General features: G+C 36.6%; 1 protein-coding gene across 2 annotated transcripts in view; it reads left to right on the top strand.

The window, feature by feature from the left end:
- The window catches only part of MICU2 (mitochondrial calcium uptake 2), a 171,960-nt gene that overhangs the window by 136,733 nt on the left and 13,820 nt on the right, over positions 1-21,407 (top strand). Inside the window, exon 7 of one of the 2 annotated variants that reach the window (XM_072611715.1) lies at positions 11,069-11,134. The exons of the other annotated variant lie outside the window; for it this stretch is intronic. Within the exon in view, the coding sequence (XP_072467816.1) occupies positions 11,069-11,134 (66 nt within the window). The remainder of the gene's footprint in view (positions 1-11,068; positions 11,135-21,407) is intronic. 2 annotated transcript variants of the gene reach the window in all.

Here is a 21,407-nt window from a genome sequence, read left to right as displayed (position 1 = left end):
AAACTCTTTCACCTGCATGAGAAGGGAATGTGGTCTGGCCCAGGCAGCCCCAGAGTGGCAGCAATTGCTACAGCACAGCATCCATTTTAGGAGCCTCAGCCTAAAATTGCTCCAGATCTCAGCCCTGAGTGGCAGCCCTGGGGTGAGGAAGAACTCTGGCTGGCCTGATAGAGCTGGTGGAGGCTGGAGAGGGAATTCTACTCACAGATCCTGGACAGAAAAGACTGCTTGTGGTTGCTGCCAGACCAGAGCACAAGCCAGGACAGGAGTAAACTCCTCTCCCTTGATTGTGCCACCTTGGAGGATCTGAGAACTTACAGATTCCCAGAGTATACTCTCCTCTCTACAAAGGACTCAAAAGTCAAGTGACTGGCTGGGAAAATGCCCAAAGAAGGAGAAAAAATAAGACTATAGAAGGCTACTTTCTTGGTGGACAGGTATTTTCTTCCATCCTTTCAGATGAGGAAGAACCGTCAGAGGAAGACCTGAAAGTCAAGGCTTCTGCATCCAAAACTTCCAAAGTAAATATGCAATGGTCTCAGGCCATGGAAGAACGCAAAAAGGATTTTGAAAATCAAGTAAGAGAGATGGAGGAAAAATTGGGAAGAGAAATGAGAACGATGAAAGAAAAGCATGAAAAGTGAGTCAACAGCTTGCTAAAGGAGACCCAAAAAAATGCTGAAGAAAATAAACTAACATAAATGGCAAATGGGGCCCAAAAAGCCAACGAGGAGAAGAATGCTTTAAAAAGCAGAATTAGCCAAATGGAAAAGGAGGTTCAAAAGCTCACTGAAGAAAAGAGTTCTTTAAAAATTAGAATGGAGCAGATGGAAGCTAATGACTTTATGAGAAATCAAGAAATCACAAAACAAAACCAAAAGAATGATAAAATGGAAGATGATGTGAAATATCTCATTGGAAAAACAACTGACCTGGAAAATAGATCCAGGAGAGACAATTTAAAAATTATGGGACTGCCTGAAAGCCATGATCAAAAAAAGAGCCTAGACATCATCTTTCATGAAATTATCAAAGAAAACTGCTCTGATATTCTACAGAGGGTAAAATAAAGAATCCACCAAACACCTCCTGAAAGAGATCTGAAAAGAGAAACTCCTAGGAATATTGTAGTCAAATTCTAGAATTCCCAGGTCAAGGAGAAAATATTGCAAGCAGCTAGAAAGAAACAACTTGGGTATTGTGGAAATACAATCAGGATAACACAGTACCTAGTAGCTTCTACATTAAAGGATCGAGGGGCTTGGAGTAGGATATTCCAGAAGTCAAAGGAACTAAGATTAAAACCAAGAATCACCTACCCAGCAAAACTGAGTATAATAAGTTTCAGGGGGGAAAATGGTCATTCAGTGAAATAGAGGACTTTCAAGCATTTTTGATGAAAAGACCAGAGCTGAATAGAAAATTTGACTTTCACACACAAGAATCAAGAGAAGCATGAAAAGGTAAACAGGAAAGAAAAATCATAAAGGACTTACTAAAGTTGAACTGTTTATATTCCTGCATGGAAAGATAATATTTGTAACTCTTGAAACTTTACTTAGTATTTGGGTAGTTGGAGGGATTATACACATAGATACAGACAAAGAGCACAAGGTGAGTTGAATAGGAAGGGATGATATCTAAAAAAATAAAATTAAGGGGTGAGAGGAATATATTAGGAGGAGAAATGGAATGGGGCAAATTATCTTTCATAAGAGAAGCAAGAAAAAGCTTTTACAATGGAGAGGAAAAGGGGGGAAGGTGAAAGGGAAAAAGTGAAGCTTACTCTCATCACATGTGGCTTAAGGAGGGAATAACATACACACTCAATTTGGTATGAAAATCTATCTTACACTAGAGTAAAGTAGGGGAGAAGGGGATAAGTGGATTGAGGGGGATGATAGAATAGAGGGCAAATGGGATGAGGGAGTAATTCGAAGTAAACACTTTTGGGGAGGAACAAGGTCAAAAGAGAGAATAGAATAAATGGGGGGCAGGATAGGATGAAGGGAAATATAGTTAGTCTTACACAACATGACTATTATGGAAGTCTTTTGCAAAACTACACGTATATAGCCTATATTGAATTGCTTGCCTTCTCAGCGGGGATGGGTGCGGAGGGAGGAAGGGAGAGTAGTTGGAACTCAAAGATTTAAGAGCAAATGTTGAGAATTGTTTTTGTATGCAACTGGGAATTAAGAACTACAGGTAAAGGGGTATAGAAATCTATCTTGTCCTACAAGAAAAGGGGGAAGATGGGGATAAAGGAAGGGAGGGATGTGATAGAAGGGAGGGCAGATTGGGGAAAGGGGTAATCAGAATGCATAGCATTTTGGGATGGGAGGAGGAGCGAGATGGGGAAAAAATTTGGAACTCAAAATTTTGTGAAAATGAATGTTGAAAACTAAAAATAAATATTAAAAATTTTTTAAAAAACAGTCATGCCAACTCACCTTCTCTGGTGGGCCTTTGCCTTTCCAAAGAATCTGTATAGACCTCATAACTTAGAGTACTGCCCTGAGTAGTGTTCTTTTTTTAATTTAATTTTTTTCTCAATTACATGTAAGCCAAATTTTTTAACATTTGTTTTTTAAAATTTTGTATTCCAAATTCTCTCCCTCCCTCCATACCTTCCACCCCTCCTTGAGAAGGCAAGCAATTTGATATATATTATACCTGTATAGCCCTACAAAACATTTCCATATTAACCATGGTGTTTTCTCAATAAAAAAAAATACTCAGGCTTTCTAGAAAGCCAAACAATTTTCCTTTCATTAGTGAGCTCAGCTTTTCCCATAGGCACATACATTATTCCAAACTGTAGTGCTACTCTAGGATTAACATAATTGGAAATAAATTGCCATCATTAGTATATCAACCCTTCTTCCCTCAAAACTATACAGTGCATAAGACTCCCAAATTAGTAAAGAGGCAAGTCCAGTTATATTCCTCATCATGGCTTAATGTCTCATTGATCATCAGTTCAGGCTCTTATAGTTTAAACTATCTAGTTTCTATGATCCTCTGTAGTACAAGCTCCTCCATTTCTCTAACTGCTATTCTTTTCCAGCTAGTTTATATTACTACAGTTCCAGGTATAAACTAGGAACTTCTCACAACTCTATTGCTTCCATATTGCTTCTGCATCACTGTAGCCACATGGTTCTCTGGAAGGGCCATTTGACTGCACAGGCCTCTCTCCAGGAAACTGCGTCTATATCCTGTGCTGCTCCTCTCTACTTTATATCCAACTTCAGTATCTCTCTAGTCTCTGGACTTCATGTATACCCCTTTTCAAATGGCAAACCCACAAGCATAGCTCAGGTGTGTGAATTAGTTGAAACCATCAGTTACAGACTGAAACAGATTGACACAGATTTAGCTATTGTCAAATAGCTTGTCCTGGTGATTTCACACGTTGTTCAAGAGATGGCAAAGGGAAATAGGAGACTTATCTTGCTCCCAGTGGGACACAACTAAGTGAATATATATTTATATATAATTACAGGTCCCCATATTGGGGAACACTTACTGTAAGCACATCCTTACATTTGGAATGTTTCTTTTTATAGCCTTTTCCCTAGCCTTTCAGAATCTGAATATAATAAATTATGCATCCTACCTTGCTGCTGACCCTACCTACCTATGAATTCTGCAAAATAAATAAACAGAATAAATAAGTAAATAAGAGGTGTAAATACTAAGAAGAATTTCTGTATACCAAATCCATAAATCATAGTGAATAGCAATTTTACAAGTCTTTATTTTTATAATCTCAACTAGTGAAATTGCCTTTGAAGGAAAATATTTTTAGTCTGCTACTTTTTGAAATAATTATATTTTCTGACAGCCATAATTAGAAATTATGTTGATTCATACATCTTTTTATCAAAGTTTCCTATTACATGACTTCAAATAATAGAAAGAGCAACTTTTCATTTCTTTCATTCATGTGAATTATTTTCTGTCAGATGAAAATAAATGATATAACAGGATCAAAATCAAAAATCTTGTTAATCTCTTTAATCTATACCATAATAAATGGTTCACATACTTCTTGGCTTAGATGCCAAAGATAATAGGTTAATAATAAGTCTATTACTAATATAAATTTCTAAGTGATCCTTTTTTAGTAGAATATTACATTTGATTGTGCCTGGGATATTATTTTATGTGGTTTTTTGGTTTGTGAGAATGTCTTTAGTGTAATGTTTATTCTTCCCGGGCTTTAAAATAATTGAAATTCACCTTGCTTCTCTTTTTCCATTTCCAGAATAATATCATGTACTCAGAAGAAAAAAAAAGAAAAACATAATTTGTATCCCCTCTACAATCTTCCAATTAAACTGGATTTGTATATAGTTTAAACAAAGGTTTTGCCAAATAGTAGTATTTTCTCTCAGTCATAAACAATTTGTATGAAGTTGGGTGTATCCCACTTAACTTCTCTCCCACTTACCTATACCTACAGGTTGAGCTGCTTAGCAATTTGTCATCATAGACTATGTGGCATGAAATTAGGCACATATTTCCAAATAGGATTATACACCCATGCTTGTGTTATGTGCAGTATTTCTGTTAGTAGAAATGTTATTAAAGAATCTAATCTGTTACTGTCAAAATATGCCAATATAAAAGTACACTAGAGCCTAACACTAATACTTCTTTTATCACTTCTTGAAATGCCTTCCCTACTTGACAACAAACAATAATTTTTAATAACTAAACACCTTTAGATGGGAATATAAGGGGAAAAGCTGTATCATCCCAAATTCTTTGATATAGCAAAGCTAAAATCAGTTATTTGAATAAACATAATCCTTTTTTACTCTACCATTCACTAGAATTTTTATAATCATTTGCCAATAAGAGTTTGAAAGATATACACTGAAGTACTTTAAATGCCTTACAAGAAAGAACAGGAAACAAGTTATGAATTTCACCCCCAATATCCCATAATTACAGTTTATAAGACATTGAGGCATTTAGCCCTGTCAAATAAATCAAAATTCTTTGTCTTTAAAACAAAAACTATGGTGTAGATATTTCTAAAATATCTTCTTCCTGTTTATTTTTTGTTTGTTTTTGATTGTTTAGAATTCATTTGGTTGCTTAATGGTGGTGGTGGTAAGAAAGCAGTGGTAACTAAAAAGCACCAAAGAATCTACTTTTGGATTATTCTATATATTCATCAAACATTTGTTAAGTATCATCTATGTGCAAGGCATTATTGTTAGGTGATAGATTAAATTGTGACTGACTTTCCAGATATGTTTCATTTAATTTTAAACTTCAATTAAAAATTAAAAGCCTGTATCCCAATCAGTTCTTTAAGTAAAAAAAAATAACTTAGTGATTACTTTAGGAAAAAAACTCCAAAGTTGCTAATTCCTTTATTTTAGAGTAATTAAAGACTATGATTTCCCTCTTAAAAAGAAATAATCAAACTCTGGAACCCAAAATCTTGAAAGATCCAACGTGTTTATGGTCAGATCTTTAAACCGTGTACTGAATATAAATGCACAAAATTTTCCCCAGGCAATTCCTTATAAAATAACATTAATTTCAATATGATTGTGCTTGTTTAAGATTTGAATTTGCAATAAAACATCATTAAGTACAATGGTAAAGGGTAGTCCAGGTAAGTAAAGTATCCAAAGTTTAGAATGTTTTTCAAGAAATGCAATTCTTTTACTTTCAAATACTCAGAGTAATGAACTATAAAGTTAATGCTTAGATCAGAATCATTTGGAATCAGCATTTTAATTGGAAACAAATTATCCAGTGATTTTGTTTGTTCGTTCTCCAAACTATACTTTAAAATTGTCTCCCTTCAGTCTTATTTAATTAGTTAATTTAGTCAGCTTTTTTCTTATAGATAGTAGAAAGACTGACTTCGTTCTGAATTCCAAATGAATTAGTGGGTTTTTATTATATTTACTAATACTACTATACCTGCTTTATAGGATTGCAGTGTTGAAGTTGTGCAGTTCATATCACTGTTTGGGAGTTGGGACTAGTCCTTGGAGAGGTGGTTGTCCTTATTTTGAATTATGTATGCTTTTCCTTCTATTCATTACCCCCAACTCCTCAAGAATACAGCCCTTCCCAACTCAGTTTTATTTCTTATTACTCCCCAGCACACCCAGTCTTTACCACTTAGGTTTATCTATTCATTTTCCTTCCTCCCTCCAACATTCCATGCTGATGTCTCTATGCTTTGTCTTTTATTCTTCTCACTTGATTCCTTACTTCCTCATTATTCCCCTTTACTCATCTGTCAGATTTTACCTTTCTGAAACCTTAAGGGCAGCTAAGTGGAGCAGTGGGTAGAGCTCCAGGCCTGGAGTCAGGAAAGCAGGGAGTTCAAATGTGGCCTCAAACACTAAGTCTGTGATCTTGGGCAACTCATTTAACTCTGTTCGCTTCAGTTCCTCATCTGTAAAATGAGCTGGAGAAGGAAACCATTCTGGTATCTTGGCTAAGAGAAACCCAAATGGAGTCACAAAGAGCCTGGAAATGGAACAACAACAAAAATGAAACCCTGTTTCATTCCAGCCCACCCACCACTCCTTTCCCTTTTATTGACCCCTATCACATTTATAGTCATGAACACGAATTTTATCAGTTAGTGATGTATGATGAGTTCCATGTGTATTTGCCCTCCAGCTAGATTATAAGTGCCTTACAAGGGAGGGAGTCTGTAGTCTTCACAGCACCTTGATGTGGTGTTAAGGACCTCTCAAGCATCCGTGGACCACACTTTGAGAACTTCTAGCTTAGAACTGTATTTGATACATAGTGAGTACTTAATAAAATGCTTACTGATTGAAGAAGAGCTAGCACTGGACTAGACAATGTGGAGGAAACCAAATAATTATAATAGCTGACTTTTACATAGTATTTTAAGATTTACAAAGTTCATTGACATACATTATCACATTGGATACTAAAAAAAATTGTGGATTGTGAAGACTACCTACCTATACGTGTCCCCCATAGCTAACAAAGAAAAAATAGTCAAAATAATCAGAAGTTCACAGGAGGTAAAACATACAAGAAAGGAGCCAACAGTAAAGCCTGTGGCCTCAAACATCTGTACACGCATGCTCACGGTTTAGTCAGACATCAGGAAGTTAGAGGTCCTAGCTCAAGGACGCAGATTTGAACTCAGCTATCATCAGGCTTTGTCAAGATAAAACATACTACTGGGTCGTGGCTCTGGATGAGTATACCTTATTCCAAAGAAACAGGATAGATAAAGTGAGGGGGAAGGGGGTGCGGGGAGTATATTAAGACAGTATAGTCATGTGAGGACATTTGGGGACCAGAGGAAAGTAACATGACAGAGTATTGGGTGAAGGTCAGTGAAAGGAGAAACAAAAATTATTTTGTCATGGGAATGTTCAACAAACCACCTGAAAAGAAAAAAAAACTGAAGGAGTTTGGAAACTTCACAAACCGGGCACAGAGGCTTGAAAAAGTATGATAGATAACTTCAATTAAAGACACATCTTCTGGAATTCTATCTCTGCCTAAAGCAGAGCAATTAATAACTTGTTGACTTGCCTTGGTGATGATTTCATTCTTCAGAAGGTAAAAGAGCCAACAGGGGGAATTCTATTCTGAATCTGAATCTCAGTAACAGGGAAATTGATGGGAATCCTGAGGCAAAGTGACCACTGCTTCCTGTATTTTGTGATAGACAAGTTAAGGAAATCCAGGCACATTCAGACTTGTTCCCCAGGTTTTGGGAAAGCAAATTTCAACAGTTCATAGGAAAGATGGGTAAGATACCATGGAGTAAAATACTTCAGAGAAAAATGCTTCAGGAAATGTTCAAGAGTGCAGTTTTGAAGATATGAAAGGAAACCATGCCATTAAGGAAGAAAAATAGGATTTGTCTGAATAGACTGATAAGGATACAAAAGGAGCTTACCAACCAAGATAGATTTTAAAAGAAATAAACAGAGGGCTAGGTAACACAGGGTGAATGTGAGTGTGGCACAGCCCTGTAAAATAGTGCAGGAAGAGCTGGAGCTCAGAATAAGATCAAGGTGGCGAGGAAATTAAAGACCCAAAAAAAAGAGGATTTCTTAGCTATATTGGGAGAGAAAAAGGAAGCTCAAAGAAGGCTGTAGACCTCTTTTTGGGTTGGGTGAAATGACCATCACTGACAACAACAACAACAAAAAAAGGCAGAGCTGTGCAGTTCTAAGTGTGCTTCTGGATTATCTACTGACAAGTATGACCTTTGTACTGAAAATGTCAGAACAACAAAGACTCAACAGAAAGTAAGTGCAGGCTTTCATCACCTCATGCCTGGATTATTGCAATACCCTGCTGGTGGGTCTGTCTGCTGCTGGTCTCTTCCCACTCTAGTCCTTTCTCCACTCAGCTCCTGAAGTGATCCTCCTAATTCAAAGGTCCATTATATCATTACCTTACTAAATAAACTCCAGTGGCTTCCTATTGCAACCAGGAACAAATTCAGAATGCTCTGTTTGGCATTCAAAGCCTTTCACAATCTAGCCCCCTCTATCTTTCCAGTCTTATTACACCTTACTCCCCAAAATATACTCTTCATTCCAGTGACACTGGCCTTCACTAACAGAAACTCCCTCTCTGGAATCTGGGCATTTTCTCTGGCTACCCCCCATGCTTAGCACAATCTCTGTCTTCATCTTCACCTCTTGGCTTCCCTGGTTTCCTTCAAATCCCAACTAAAATCCTATCTTCTATAAGAAACATTTCTCAACTTCTTTTAATTCTAATGCCTTCAGTCTTTTAATTCCCCTTGCATCCTGCATTCTGCGTATAACTTGTTTTTACGTATTTGTTTGCTCGTTGTCTCCTCCATTAGATTATGAGCTCTTTGAGGGCGGGGATTTCTTTTGCCTCTTTTCGTATTCCCAACACTTAAGTACCTGACACATAGTAGGTGTTTGATAAATGGTTTTTGACTGCCCCTCCTAGCTTTGTATTGTCTACAAAATTTGTTAAGCCTTTAAAAAACCTTATTTAAAAGTATTTACATTTCATCTAGGTTCTTGATAAAAATGTTAAATAGCATAGGACTAGGCATAGATCTCAGGATTGTTCTCCTGAAAACATTCCTCAAAGTTAACATCAGACATTAATGACTACTTTTTGATTCCAACATATAGCATTTTAGACACTTAAAAGAATTTTAAAAGATTATCTAATCTGACTTTACTGTTTTATGGAGGAGGTAACTAGGGTATCTGAGGAGATTGTGACTTATCCACCATCACATGGTTCATTAGTGAAAGAGTCAAAAATATAATTAGAATCTCATTCCCAATCATGTATTATTTCGATTAAGTGTGCTATGGTCAAAGCCTTTAGCAGCAGCATCTCCATTGAAACAAAGAATATGTCCATTAAAATGAATTCTTATCTACTTAAAATACTTTAGAATATTTTATAAAATATTTAGGCTTACTCTTTCCTCCCCCTTTGTGTACTTGACATTAATAGAAGTTCATCTGGTTACAATGTTATGTTAATGAAATTTTTCACTTCACTCTAACTGATCTTCTACAGATTAACCCAAATTAGTAAAATATTACTTTATCTAAAAACTTTTAAGCCAGTCACAGGAAGAGGGTACCATCCAGACAATAAAAGACAAGGAGATCAGGAGGAAGAAAAGAAAGGAAAGGAAGATCAGACAAATAAGGAGATAATAAGGTGGAAGAATTCAGAAGGGTCAAGTGATTCTCATATTAAAAATGAGACCAAATAAAAGCTTTTTAAAAATCTGTTTTTTTTATATATGGAAGAAACAGCAGCACCAAAAGGAGAAAAAAAAAACAAAAACCATAAAATGGCAAGATACCCAGGTACCACTGCCTTTTTATGGTTTTGGTTTTTGTTCTACAAATAGCTTCTGATAACAATATAAATGTAAAACATTCATTAATAAAATGAAACCATCCAAAGATAGACAATTATAGGTTAAGAAGCTTCTCCTGATTCATTTTAATCTAATGTTTTCCCTTTGCTAATTTAATCATAAATCCGTTGTTCTTTTTTGCTCTCCATTTGAGGATTATTACAAATGGCCCTGAAAGGTAGGTAGGTTTAATATATGCTGTTACATGTCATTATGTACATATATAATTAGACATATGATTGGTTGGTTGGTTATTGTTCTTCAGTCTTGAGGAGAACCAAAATGACATCACTGTTTTAGAGTCAAATTTACAGTGTGTCTAACTTTGGCTGATCAGACCAATACAAGCTCGGACATTTGGGGTGAACATTTGGGGTGGATTCTCTAAATTTGCACATCTCATGTTTCTTTGGAGCTTTGCTCATACAGCATAGCACCTTCTCTGATTAGGGCACACCATGCTGGGCAGTTCTGTCTGTGCCAGTATCTCCTTGTCACACAATCATTTCCAAAGTTCTTAAGAGTGACATTGAAAGTGTCCTTGTATGGTTTCTTCTGACCACCATGTTAGTGCTTACCCTTTATGAGTTCTCCATAAAATAGTATTTTTGGCAAGCATACGTTTGGCATTCGAATGTAGCAAACCCATCAGAGTTGTAGACACATGTGTAGTAAGACTGACAAACCTGTGGTTGATAAAATAGAAATTTTGAAAAAATGTTAAAACTTTAGTTATTGATTCATAATTTTATAGAGAGCTTACTATAAATGAATATTTGAAACTTTAAAAGTTCAGGTACAGTGCAACTCCAAAATTTTCAATATAAACTTTGAATTATTTATAAATATGATAAGAATTAATAACCTGTGCTATCTTGCAATGCCTACAAAAAGTTAATTTAGACTATGATTCAAACTATAAAATGTTTATTGTATTTAAACGTTTTTCTTTGGAAGGAAGGCTAAAATGTGATCTAAAAGTATACAGAAAAACATAAATAAAAAATTTTTAATTAATCTGGAATTTAGTATAATTATCTATAAGCAATTAACCACTGTAGAATATCTTAATTAAAATTTAAGTCATTTAACAGTTTTATAAACCAGAGGACATTTTTTCAAGCTCACTCTTTATTAATTTACTTTTAGCTTCAGAAGATTATTAGTAAACAGGATGACCTGAGGGGAGCTACAAGTGCTAAAACAGTATACAAGGTATGTAGCAGTAACCAAAATATAGTATTTGTTCAATTTCTGCAACATGTACTTAACCTTCAAAATGTATTTCATACAATATGTATATAACTTTTTCCAACAATGAATCTTGTATATTAATAGTGGGATCCTACCATGTCACCAGCTAATCAGAAACCTACACTGATTTGCCATCGCTCAGAGGAGAAAATATAAACTGCCCGGCATTCAGTGCCTTCCACAAAGACCCTGAGTTCAAACCTATCTTTCCAACCTGATTTCATTCTACTTCCTTTCATTCATTTTATGTTACAGCCAAACAACCATCCTTGAGCTTGTCCTACCTACTCCCTCCTCTTTGCTTAAATGTCAACCTCTCTGCCTAAGAAGTACCTGTCTGTGCTTCTTCCTGTTTAAATCTTTATCTCCTCCAAAGCCCAAATCAGATGTCATTTCCTCCATGAAGCTTTCCCTTCCCTCTCCCAGATAAAAATGATCTCTCCTTTCTTAAATTCTCATATCTCTTCTTTGTCCTTTCACATGACCTTAAAGGCCATCTAGTTCAATATCTTCATTTTCAGAGAGCTGAAATGACTTGGCCAAAGTGACACAAGTATAAAGTGTCACTGCTGTCATTCACATTCATGTTCTCTGACTCCAAATCCATCATTTTGTACACTACATCATCCTGTGTTCCCATTTCCACTCTTTAACCTGTTTTTCCCTTTCTTTACCTGTTGAATTCTTACCCATCCTTTAAAGAAAAACATAACTCTTTTATGAAACTCTCCTTTCTGTTGATAATGGTCTTCCCACTTGAACTACTTTATTTTGTACCTGTCTTAATGTATTTATTGTGGGTTAATAATATATCTATGATGTTTCAGCCTTCCCCCACTGTCATTAACTCCATAATGGCACAAATTATGTCTTACCTAAAGATACACGTCTCTGTGTGTATATGTGTATACACATATTTTATCTCCTAATTAGATTATTATTTCTTCAGAGGTGACAGGAGTTGTGTTTTTCCTCATTATATCTTAGGTACCTAACATAGTACTACACACATTGTGTTAAATTGATGTTGTCATTTTGGACAAAATGCAGAGGTGTGAATTTGGCAGTATTTAGTTAGGTGAATTTAGAACTGGTTGAATTGATTGTTATTTAATTGTTTTCAGTCATGTCTGACTACTCATGACCCCTTTTGGGGTTTTTTTTGACAAAGATACTAGAGTGGTTTAATATTTCCTTTTCTAGCTCATTTTTCCAGATGAGTAAACTGGGGCAAACAAGGTTAAGTGACTTGTCCAGGGTCATACAGCTAGTAAGTATCTGAGGCCAAATTTTAAGCCAGGCCTTCCTGACTCTAGGCCCAGCACTCTATCAACTGTGACAACTAGCTGCCCTGTTGAATTGGTTAGTCATTAATTATTCATTGTGGAAGGAGTTATCTAGGGATAGTGGCCATTTGAGGCAAGACAAAGATGCAAGATCCATTGTGGATGTGAAGGTAACAAGACTTGACAGCTGATTGAATATGAGGGCAGAGACAATCAAGGATAACTCTGAAGTTACAGACCAGGTGACAATAAGGATGGTGATGGACTCTCCAGAAATCGGGAAGTTTAGAGAAACTATCTTGGACATATTGTGGTATAATGTAAAAAGCACTATTTTCAGAATCTGGTTTCAAATCCAACCTCTGATACTTAGAGCCTGTGAGGCTTGAACAAAACCACTTAACCTGCATGGGCCTTAGTTTCCTCATGTCTAAAATGAGAGGGTTGGAGCAGACAGTTTCTTACGACCCTTCCAACTGTAGATATGTGCTGCTATAATCAAGGTTGCAGAAGGAGGAAGGTAAGGCCAGATGGGTGGTGGTAACAATTAAATTGTAAGCTCCTTCTAAGCAAGGAATGGGGTTTTAGGTTTGGGGGAAAAGGATTTGCCTTTCTTTGTATCCCCAGTGTTTAGCACAGTGCCTAGTCCATCGTGGGCACATAATAAATACTGTTTAACTGAACTGGCTTGGGGAAGCAGGGAGGTGTAGGATGCCTAAAGATTGCTGTGAGGACAGAGTATATAGGTTTGGGGAGGTTGAGGTGAAGAGGAAAGTCTATAAGCATTTATATAATACCTACTATATGCCAGCTATTGTGCTAAGCACTTTAAAAATATTATCTCGCTTGATCCTCGTAATAATCCTGTGAGATAGGTGCTCTTATCCCCATTTTACACTTGAGAAAACTGAGGCAAACAGGTTAAATGCCTTAACTAGAGTTACACAACTAGTAAGTATGTGAGGCCAGATTTAAGGTTAGGCCTTCCTTCCTTAGAGCCCAACACTTTATCCACTGTACCACCTACCAGCACCAGAAAGATATTAGGCAAAGGAAGTTATGGATGGAAAAAAGGTTAGAATCAGAGGAATTTGAATCCTAGATCATAGAGGTAGAGTACTTACAGATAATGGTGAAATCAAAGATATGACCATCCCTGGGTGTGGCTAAAGAAGATTGAAAGTACAGGTCAAGGGAGTTAAAGAGGTTAATGAGCTGGGAATTCAGGATATTTGAAGGGTCATTATCGGTGTTAATATTGAAGTCCCAAGTACATAGGGGAGATTTGGGACAGAGAGAAAGACTGAACCAGGTGCTAAATTCTGTTAGAAAGGGAGGATGACCAGCAGCCATACAACCTTAATCTGACTAGAGTAATTTAGTCAGATGGACTCAACCTCAAAGAAGGAGAGGGAGCTGAGTGGTGGCAGCAGACAGTGAGAGTCAGAAAGTGCCAGTGAGAAACAAGAAGTATGCCTGCTTTTCTTCCCTGCCCAATATAATCATAGGGATAAGAAAAGAAATACTCAGTGCTGGATAGAATGGCCAGATATGCATTGTGTTCTGAGGGAAATGGAGTAAGATTCCAGAGGGCAGAGCCCCTCCTCTCAGTATAGTTAAAAAAAGTTCTGAACCATACCTGTTGCCCCACCCTCACACCTACCCCATTCCTCAATCATTTCACAATCCAACAGTTGTAGTAAAAATTTTTAATATGATAATTTTGATTACTTTTGTTAGATATGCCTATTTTTTTTTTTGTGAAAGAAATCTAATTTTAAGCTCATATCTTCTATTCAAGCCAATACACTTCTTTTTTCTCCTTTCATACCCCCAGCTCCTCTCTCAGGAATAAAAATCTGTTGCTGCATGCTCTTTTGGTTATAATACGTCACATTATGATTTATTTCATCACTGATTTGTCCCTTCGCAAGGTTAATTCTGCATTGTAGTGGTCATTTTTTTTAAATTATATATTTCCCCACTTGCTTTGAGTTCTGCCTTTCAGTAGAGGCTCACTAACTCCTGTTCCTACAGGAGATCATCTGTCATCACATACTATCTAATCACATTACTTCAAACGTTCCATGTTTTATTTTGTCACCTTTGGCCTACTCTTTATCATCCTGCACATCATCCCATTGTTGATGAAACAAAAAAATATTCTGTAACATCTCAAATATTTTATCAGCTACCATTAGAAAAACTGACTTGCTTTCTTACCAAAAAAAGAATTTTAATTTAATAACACTGTGTACCTTTCCACCCAGCACACACCCTTTTTTTCCTGAATTATTCTACCTTTGGGTACTTAGCTCATAATCTATGCTATGTTCACCTATAGAATACAAGATTCTTAAGTAAGGACAGGAAGTATTTCATTCTCATGTCTTCATTTTCATTGTCTAGCAGTGCCAGGTTCATAAATGGCACTTAGTAATTGCTGGTTGATGAGACAGAGAGAGGAGGGTAGCAAAAGGAGAGGAAGCAAAGGGAAGAATAGGACATGGATGATTATTGGGCAGAGGAGACTGGAAAGAGCAGTCAAATAAGGAGGGGCAGCAAAATAGAATATGTCAGGAAAACCAAGAGAAGAAAGTATCCAAAGTGAAACGACGATCAGCAGTGTCAGATACGACAAAAAGGGCAGTAAGGATGACTGAGCAAAGGCTGTTTGGTGTTGAGTGATGTCACTTTGGAAAGAGCGATTTCAGTAGAATCATGAGGTTGGAAATCAGATTGCAAGAGAGCAAGAACTGAACGGAATTCAGGTTACTCAGTATAAACAGCTTTTCTGAAGGAGTTTGGCTATGAAAGGGAAGACCAATAGAGGATTTAAAGCTTCATTCCCTCAGAAATCATCTAGTTCACGTTGTTCATTTTAAAAATGAGGAAACTGAGGCTCAGAAAACTAAAGAGAACACCCATGCTTGTCCCATCTAGGAAGAAGTTTAAAGACTTTGACCACATGATGAGAAGACAGGATTCACTGGAACAAACCCTGCTGTTGCAAAGATTATAGGCAAAAGGAGAAGGGGACAACAGAGGATGAGATGCAGAAGCAGCAAACATGAGCTTGGACAGACTTCAGGAGATAGTGCAGGATAGACGGGCCTGGAGTGCTGGAGTCCATGGTGTCCTGAAGAGTCAGACACAACTTAACGACAGAATAGCACAGAGCCCAGTATAAGTATCAGAGCTGGGGTTTTTATACAAGCCATCTGATTGTAAATAGACTGCTCTTTCCATTAAACTATCCTGCCCAGTGCTTTTGCCTAATAATACACTTTTAAATATAAAGAATATTCATGTGTCCCACAATTCCATAATTCTCTAAAGAGAATGTTCCTGCTGAATTCACTTCAGGAAAAAAAAGCTTCTAATTTTGATGTTCTCCATATGCTAAGAGCACACACTGATAGAACATGTTTTAAATACTCTTCTAATTAGATTAGATGTTAAGATTGTTGAGTATAAAACTAAATACAGCTGTAGTTTTACCAAAAATTCATTTTTAATTAGCATGGGTATTGTTTTTCAGTCTATTCTTGACAGCACAGCTGTTTCCAAGTTTTTCTTGCACTTCTGTTGTTTAAAGAATTTTTCATTTGTGAATATATTTTCTTCTGATTTGTATAATATTTCTCCCCATAAGATCAAACACAAAAGGATTAATCATTATTAAAAATAAAAATAAATAAAAGAAGTCTGAAGGGCTAAACTATCTTTTAAGCATTTTCTTATGTAAACATGTTTTTATGGGACCAGACATTCAAATCATTATCTTTTATATCCTTAAAAATGCAACCCTTTTCATAGACTCTTTAGAAAAAATAATTTAGATTGGAAATGTGGCAGTTACCTAAAAATATTTATTTACAGATGTTACTTGGTATAGAACAATGTAATATAAGAAATTTTTATCCTAAAACCTATACTGTCATCTTCTTTATTCCTACTGAATGTGCTAATGCCTTCCTAGTCACCCAGATTTGTAACCTTCTGGCCTTATAGCCCTCCGAACTGACCTAGTGGTGTACCTGCCTTCTACAGTGTGCAACTCCAATGTCTAGCATTTCCTGGACTACAAATATTTCCTGACCATTACTATAACAGGACTAACCAGTCATATTTCAAGAAGTTAGAGTACTGGACATTCCAGGACTTTCTGGAGCAAAGTCCTTGGAAACTTGGAATATATTCATATTAATTGAGAGAATTCTAGTTGGACAAGCCATGAGGCTCATTTCTTGTGTCAATATGAAAGAGACTAACAGCTCTAATTTCCAGTGTCTGAGAAGAGTGCTCAGACTGGGTGCTGTACCCTGTCCCTTGCCCATAAGGACTTATTTTAGGGCATATCTAGTAGTAATCTGCAGACCATTTTTAGGTAACCTTGACAGCACAGAAAATGGTTTATATTCATCTTGTAGTGTCTAGGTGAAATCATGGTTAATTTACATAAGCACAGCAAACTCTTCTTTCCTTCCTTCCATCCCAAAAAGTGTAATGAAAAAAAAATTATTGGTTACTTGTTCTTCACATCATAGCGTCACAGAGCACAGGCAAGTAAATTCAAAGTATACACAAAATAATATCATAGGATGGAATTGGCAAAAAAAAAAAAAACGAAACAATGAAGAATTCTGTATTTGGAGTCAAAGGATGTGGATTCAGAACCTTTCTCTACTATTTACTACCCAGGTAATGTTGAGTAAATGACTTAATCTCTTTCAGCCTTAATTTCTTCTTCTGTAAAATGAGAAGATTGGGCTAGATGACCTCTAAAGCCCCCTCAAGTTCTAAAACTATGATTTTATGCCCCCTGCCCCAGCTCAAAGAGTGTAGCAACACCCATATAGAGGCAGCTACTTGGCATAGTGGATGTAGTGCTAGGCCTGGAGTCAGGAAAACCTGAGTTCATATGTGAACTCAGATACCAGCATTGTGTTCCTAAGCAATCACTTTACTTCTGTTTGCCTCAGTTTCCTCCTCTGTAAAATAGAAATGATAATAATACTTCCCAGGGCTGTTGTGAGTATCAAATGAGGTAATAATTATAAAGCATTTGGCACAGTGCTTGACACGTAGGAGGCTCTGTATAAAAGTATATTCTCTTCCCTCACCTCCACCCTAGTTCAGGGATCTGTGCAGGTGAAAAGATGCACCCCATTACTACAGAAAAGGTAGGAGACAAAGAATGAAGGAGAAAGCCAGAGACAAGATACTAGGAATATAACAGAAAAATTGAAAGACAAAAACTACAAAGGAAAAGGGTTAATATAAGCCTAGCTCCAAAAATAACTCCTAAAAAGGAGGGGAAATGAATAGGAATGCACAAAAAGGATATAACATATTGAATAAGTATTTTACTATGAAGGAAAATAAACCAGAAGTCCTCAAAGAGAAATAATTGGCAGATTCCCAAAGATCAAGGAACAAGTTTTTTAAAAATCTCCAAAATGATTTTTTAAAATCCATAAAACTTCTAAAAGAAAGTATTAGCATGGAAATTATGTCAGAAATCAGTTCCCAAACCTAATAAAAAACAATAATAGAATAGTAGAAACTGAAAAAGAGAATGGCAAACTTGGGACTCAAATACAAAAATAGAAGTAAATTTGGCAGAAGAGAAGCAAAAGTAACTTTGAAAGCACACATGAATTCTGTACAAGTCAAAACAGAGGCCCTTGGAGACAGAGCGAACTTAAGAATCAGACCTCTCCCAGGTAAATTCCCATGATAAATTCTGAAGTGAAAATAGTGGAAGTCAATAATAGAAAAAAACTGCCTAGAACTTTTTTATACAAATAAGAAAATGATTAATCAAATCCACAGATTAATATCAGAAAAAAACCCTCTGCTTGACCCTCTAAGTAATGTAATGGTTAAATTTCAGAATTAAAATGCCAAACAAATTTTTAAAACATCCACGAAAAAGGCCTGAAGATGCAACCTCAATTTGGATAGCCCGGGATTGCTCTACAGCCATGAGAAATCAGAGAAAAAATTGAAATACACTGTTCCAAAAAGTCAGAGAATTCAAGATGCAACCTAAAATAACATTCTGAAAAACTGAACTTAATACTACTTTAGACACATACTAGCTGTATGACCCTGGGCAAGTCTGTCTCCCTCAATTTCTTCTTCTATAAAATGAAGATAGTAGCACCTACTTTGGAAGATTATTTTGAGGATAAAATTAAATAATTTTTATAAAGCACTTTTTCAAACCTTAAAGTGCTGTATAAGCTAGTTGTCTTTGTTGTTGTTTGTTGTCCAACAAAGGACATTTGAGGCATTCCTTAGTGGGGAGAGGGAGCAGGGCAAACTATTCTACTTGTGTATACACTCCAAACAATGACAGCATAAGACAGATAAACAAGTGCAAGTATCCAGAAAAGACTAAGTAATGAAATCATTGTGATCATGTTTCTAGGCTATTTTTTAAAGAATAAAAAGAAATTTTAACTGATTACTTTTTTAAAAAGCAGAGGAATCATCAATAAATAAAAAGTATCTAACAGACTAATAATTTAAAAGATTCTTAAAGAGTCAAAGGAGGTTGGAAGAACTCAAATTAATACTCCTAGGGCTAAATCCTATTCTCCCTTAATAGTGAATCAATGTCTTTAGGGAATTCACTTGAATAGGAAGAGGAAAGGCAGGAGACTGGGAAGAAGGGTTGGAGATACACTCCCATTTGGCCTGGAGGTGAGCAGAAAAGGGATAATTCTCTCAACAAACTCAAGGGGACAGTGAGGTAAGAAAGTAGAGACAAGGAACTACAATGGAAGAGAAGGCATATTGCCCTAGATAAGGAATTAAAAGAAGTCATTAAAGAATATTCTCACTGTGGAGAAGAGAGTGAGATAGGTGTATGTCTTTGGTGAGAAAACAGGGGTCTGAAACAGGCTTCAGCCGCGGGAGTGATCCCCAGTAAGGGAATACGTTATCTGAGCAATGGTTGTGCTTTTTTCTCAGGACTGCATCTTATCCCACGAGAGGAGACATGAATCACCACGAGTAGTTAGTACTTGTGGTAGTTGGACAAACATAGATCCAGAAATAGGGTTCCAGGCTTTAGGAGAGAGTTGAGTTGTCATGGCTGGAAATATAACTGACATCATGACTCAGGTTACAGAGTGTCTACTACCACTCCTCACTGGTTCCTTCATGAATTGGTATTTCTGGATGGAGTCTCAGAATCCATCTAAAGTAAACAAACAAGAAAAGGAGATGAGATAAGATCTACAAATAAATTAGATAGAGGAAGGGGCTTCAGACATGGTTCTTCAGAAGTTCTGTCCAACATGAGGAAATGGAAAGTCTGAGGAAGGAACATGAGAGAGTATAACCCGTACATGGGAAAATAGAATTTATAATAGACTGGAAAGGAGACAGAAATAAGGAAGAGGACAAAGTAAATTAAATCTTTCTGGAAATCTTCCTTGTTCATGTAATTCGATTCCATCTTATCTCCTCCAGCAGATAACCCTCCCTGTCATCCCCACACTCTCTTAGTTTCAGTCTCTCCCTTCCACTGGTTTATTACCTTCTGCCTACAAATTTGACCATGTTTCCTCCATCCTGAAAAACCTGATCCTTCCATTCCCCACTAATGTCCTATATCTCTTCTATATCTAAAAAAGGTAATCTACAATAGGTGCCTGTATTTTCTTTCCTTCCACTCTTTTCTTAACCCCTTACAATCTGACTTCCAACCTTACCATTCAAACCAAAATCACTCTCCAAAGTTAGTAATAATCTCATAGCTGCCATATCCAATTGCCTTAACTATCCTCATTCTTCTTGACTTCTCTGCAGTCTTTGACATTGTTGATCACTGTCTCTTCCTTGATGTTTTTCTCTCTGTAGGTTTTCAGGACCCCACTTTCTCCTTGTTCTCATTCTTACCTCTGTGACTATTCCTTCTCTGTCTCCTTTGCTAGATCCTTTTCTATGTCATCCTCTCCAACTGGAGGTGTCCCTTAGGGTTCTGTTCTTGGCCTTCTGCCCTTCTCTTCCTATACCACTCAGTGATCTCATCATTTCCTGTGGATTTAATTGCCATTCGTATGGCACTGACTCAGATCTATCTATCCTGCCTGAAACTCTCTGCTGACCTCCATCCAGTCTCACAACTCCAACTGCCTTTCAAACGTCTCAAATTGGATGTTCAGTAAACGTCTTAAACTAAACATATCCAAAACAGAACTCCTTATCTTTGCCCCAAAATCCTCTCTCCACCCCACCCCCATACCTTCCTTATTACTGTAGAAGGCAACACCATCCTAATCACTTAGGCTCAAAATCTTAGGCTCACATCTTGGACTTCTCACTAGCTCTTACCCTTCCTCCCCTCCCCCCCATCCAGTCTGTTGCCAAAATCTGTTGATTTTACTTTTGCATCATCTCTCAAATTCACTCCTTTCTCTTCTCTAATACTGCCCCCACTCTAGTTCAAGCCCTTAAGCCCAGACTGTTGTAATAGCCTGCTGGTGAGTGGGCCTGGTCTCCAGTCTCTCTTCACTCCAGTCTATCTTCTATTAAGCCACTAAAGTGATTTTCCTAAAGTGCAGGTCTGAGCTGATTGCTTTCAAGAAACACAGCAACAAAATAAAACAGAATAAAATGAGTGGCTGTAGCAAAATGTATTTTGTAACAGGTGATTCCAAAAGAAGCAAGAGTTACAATCATGCAGTCAAAGTAAAAACAAACGTTCACAACATAAAAAGAGGAAAACAAGGAAACATTATGATGAAAGGAACCATAGACAACAAATCTAAATCAATTAAATTTATATGCTCCAAATGCCTCAATTTATATGCTTCCAAATTCATAAGGGAAAAATTAGCTGACTTACAAGAAGACATAGAGAGTAATACCATAGTGGGAAGAGATTTTAATCTCCCTATCTTAATTTTAGACAAAAGGTGAATAAAAGG

Source organism: Notamacropus eugenii, chromosome 5 (genome assembly GCF_028372415.1).
Source record: "Notamacropus eugenii isolate mMacEug1 chromosome 5, mMacEug1.pri_v2, whole genome shotgun sequence".
Taxonomy (NCBI): Eukaryota; Metazoa; Chordata; class Mammalia; order Diprotodontia; family Macropodidae; genus Notamacropus; species Notamacropus eugenii.
Note: the sequence above shows the minus strand (reverse complement) of the source record. Positions and strands in the feature narration are given on the sequence as shown.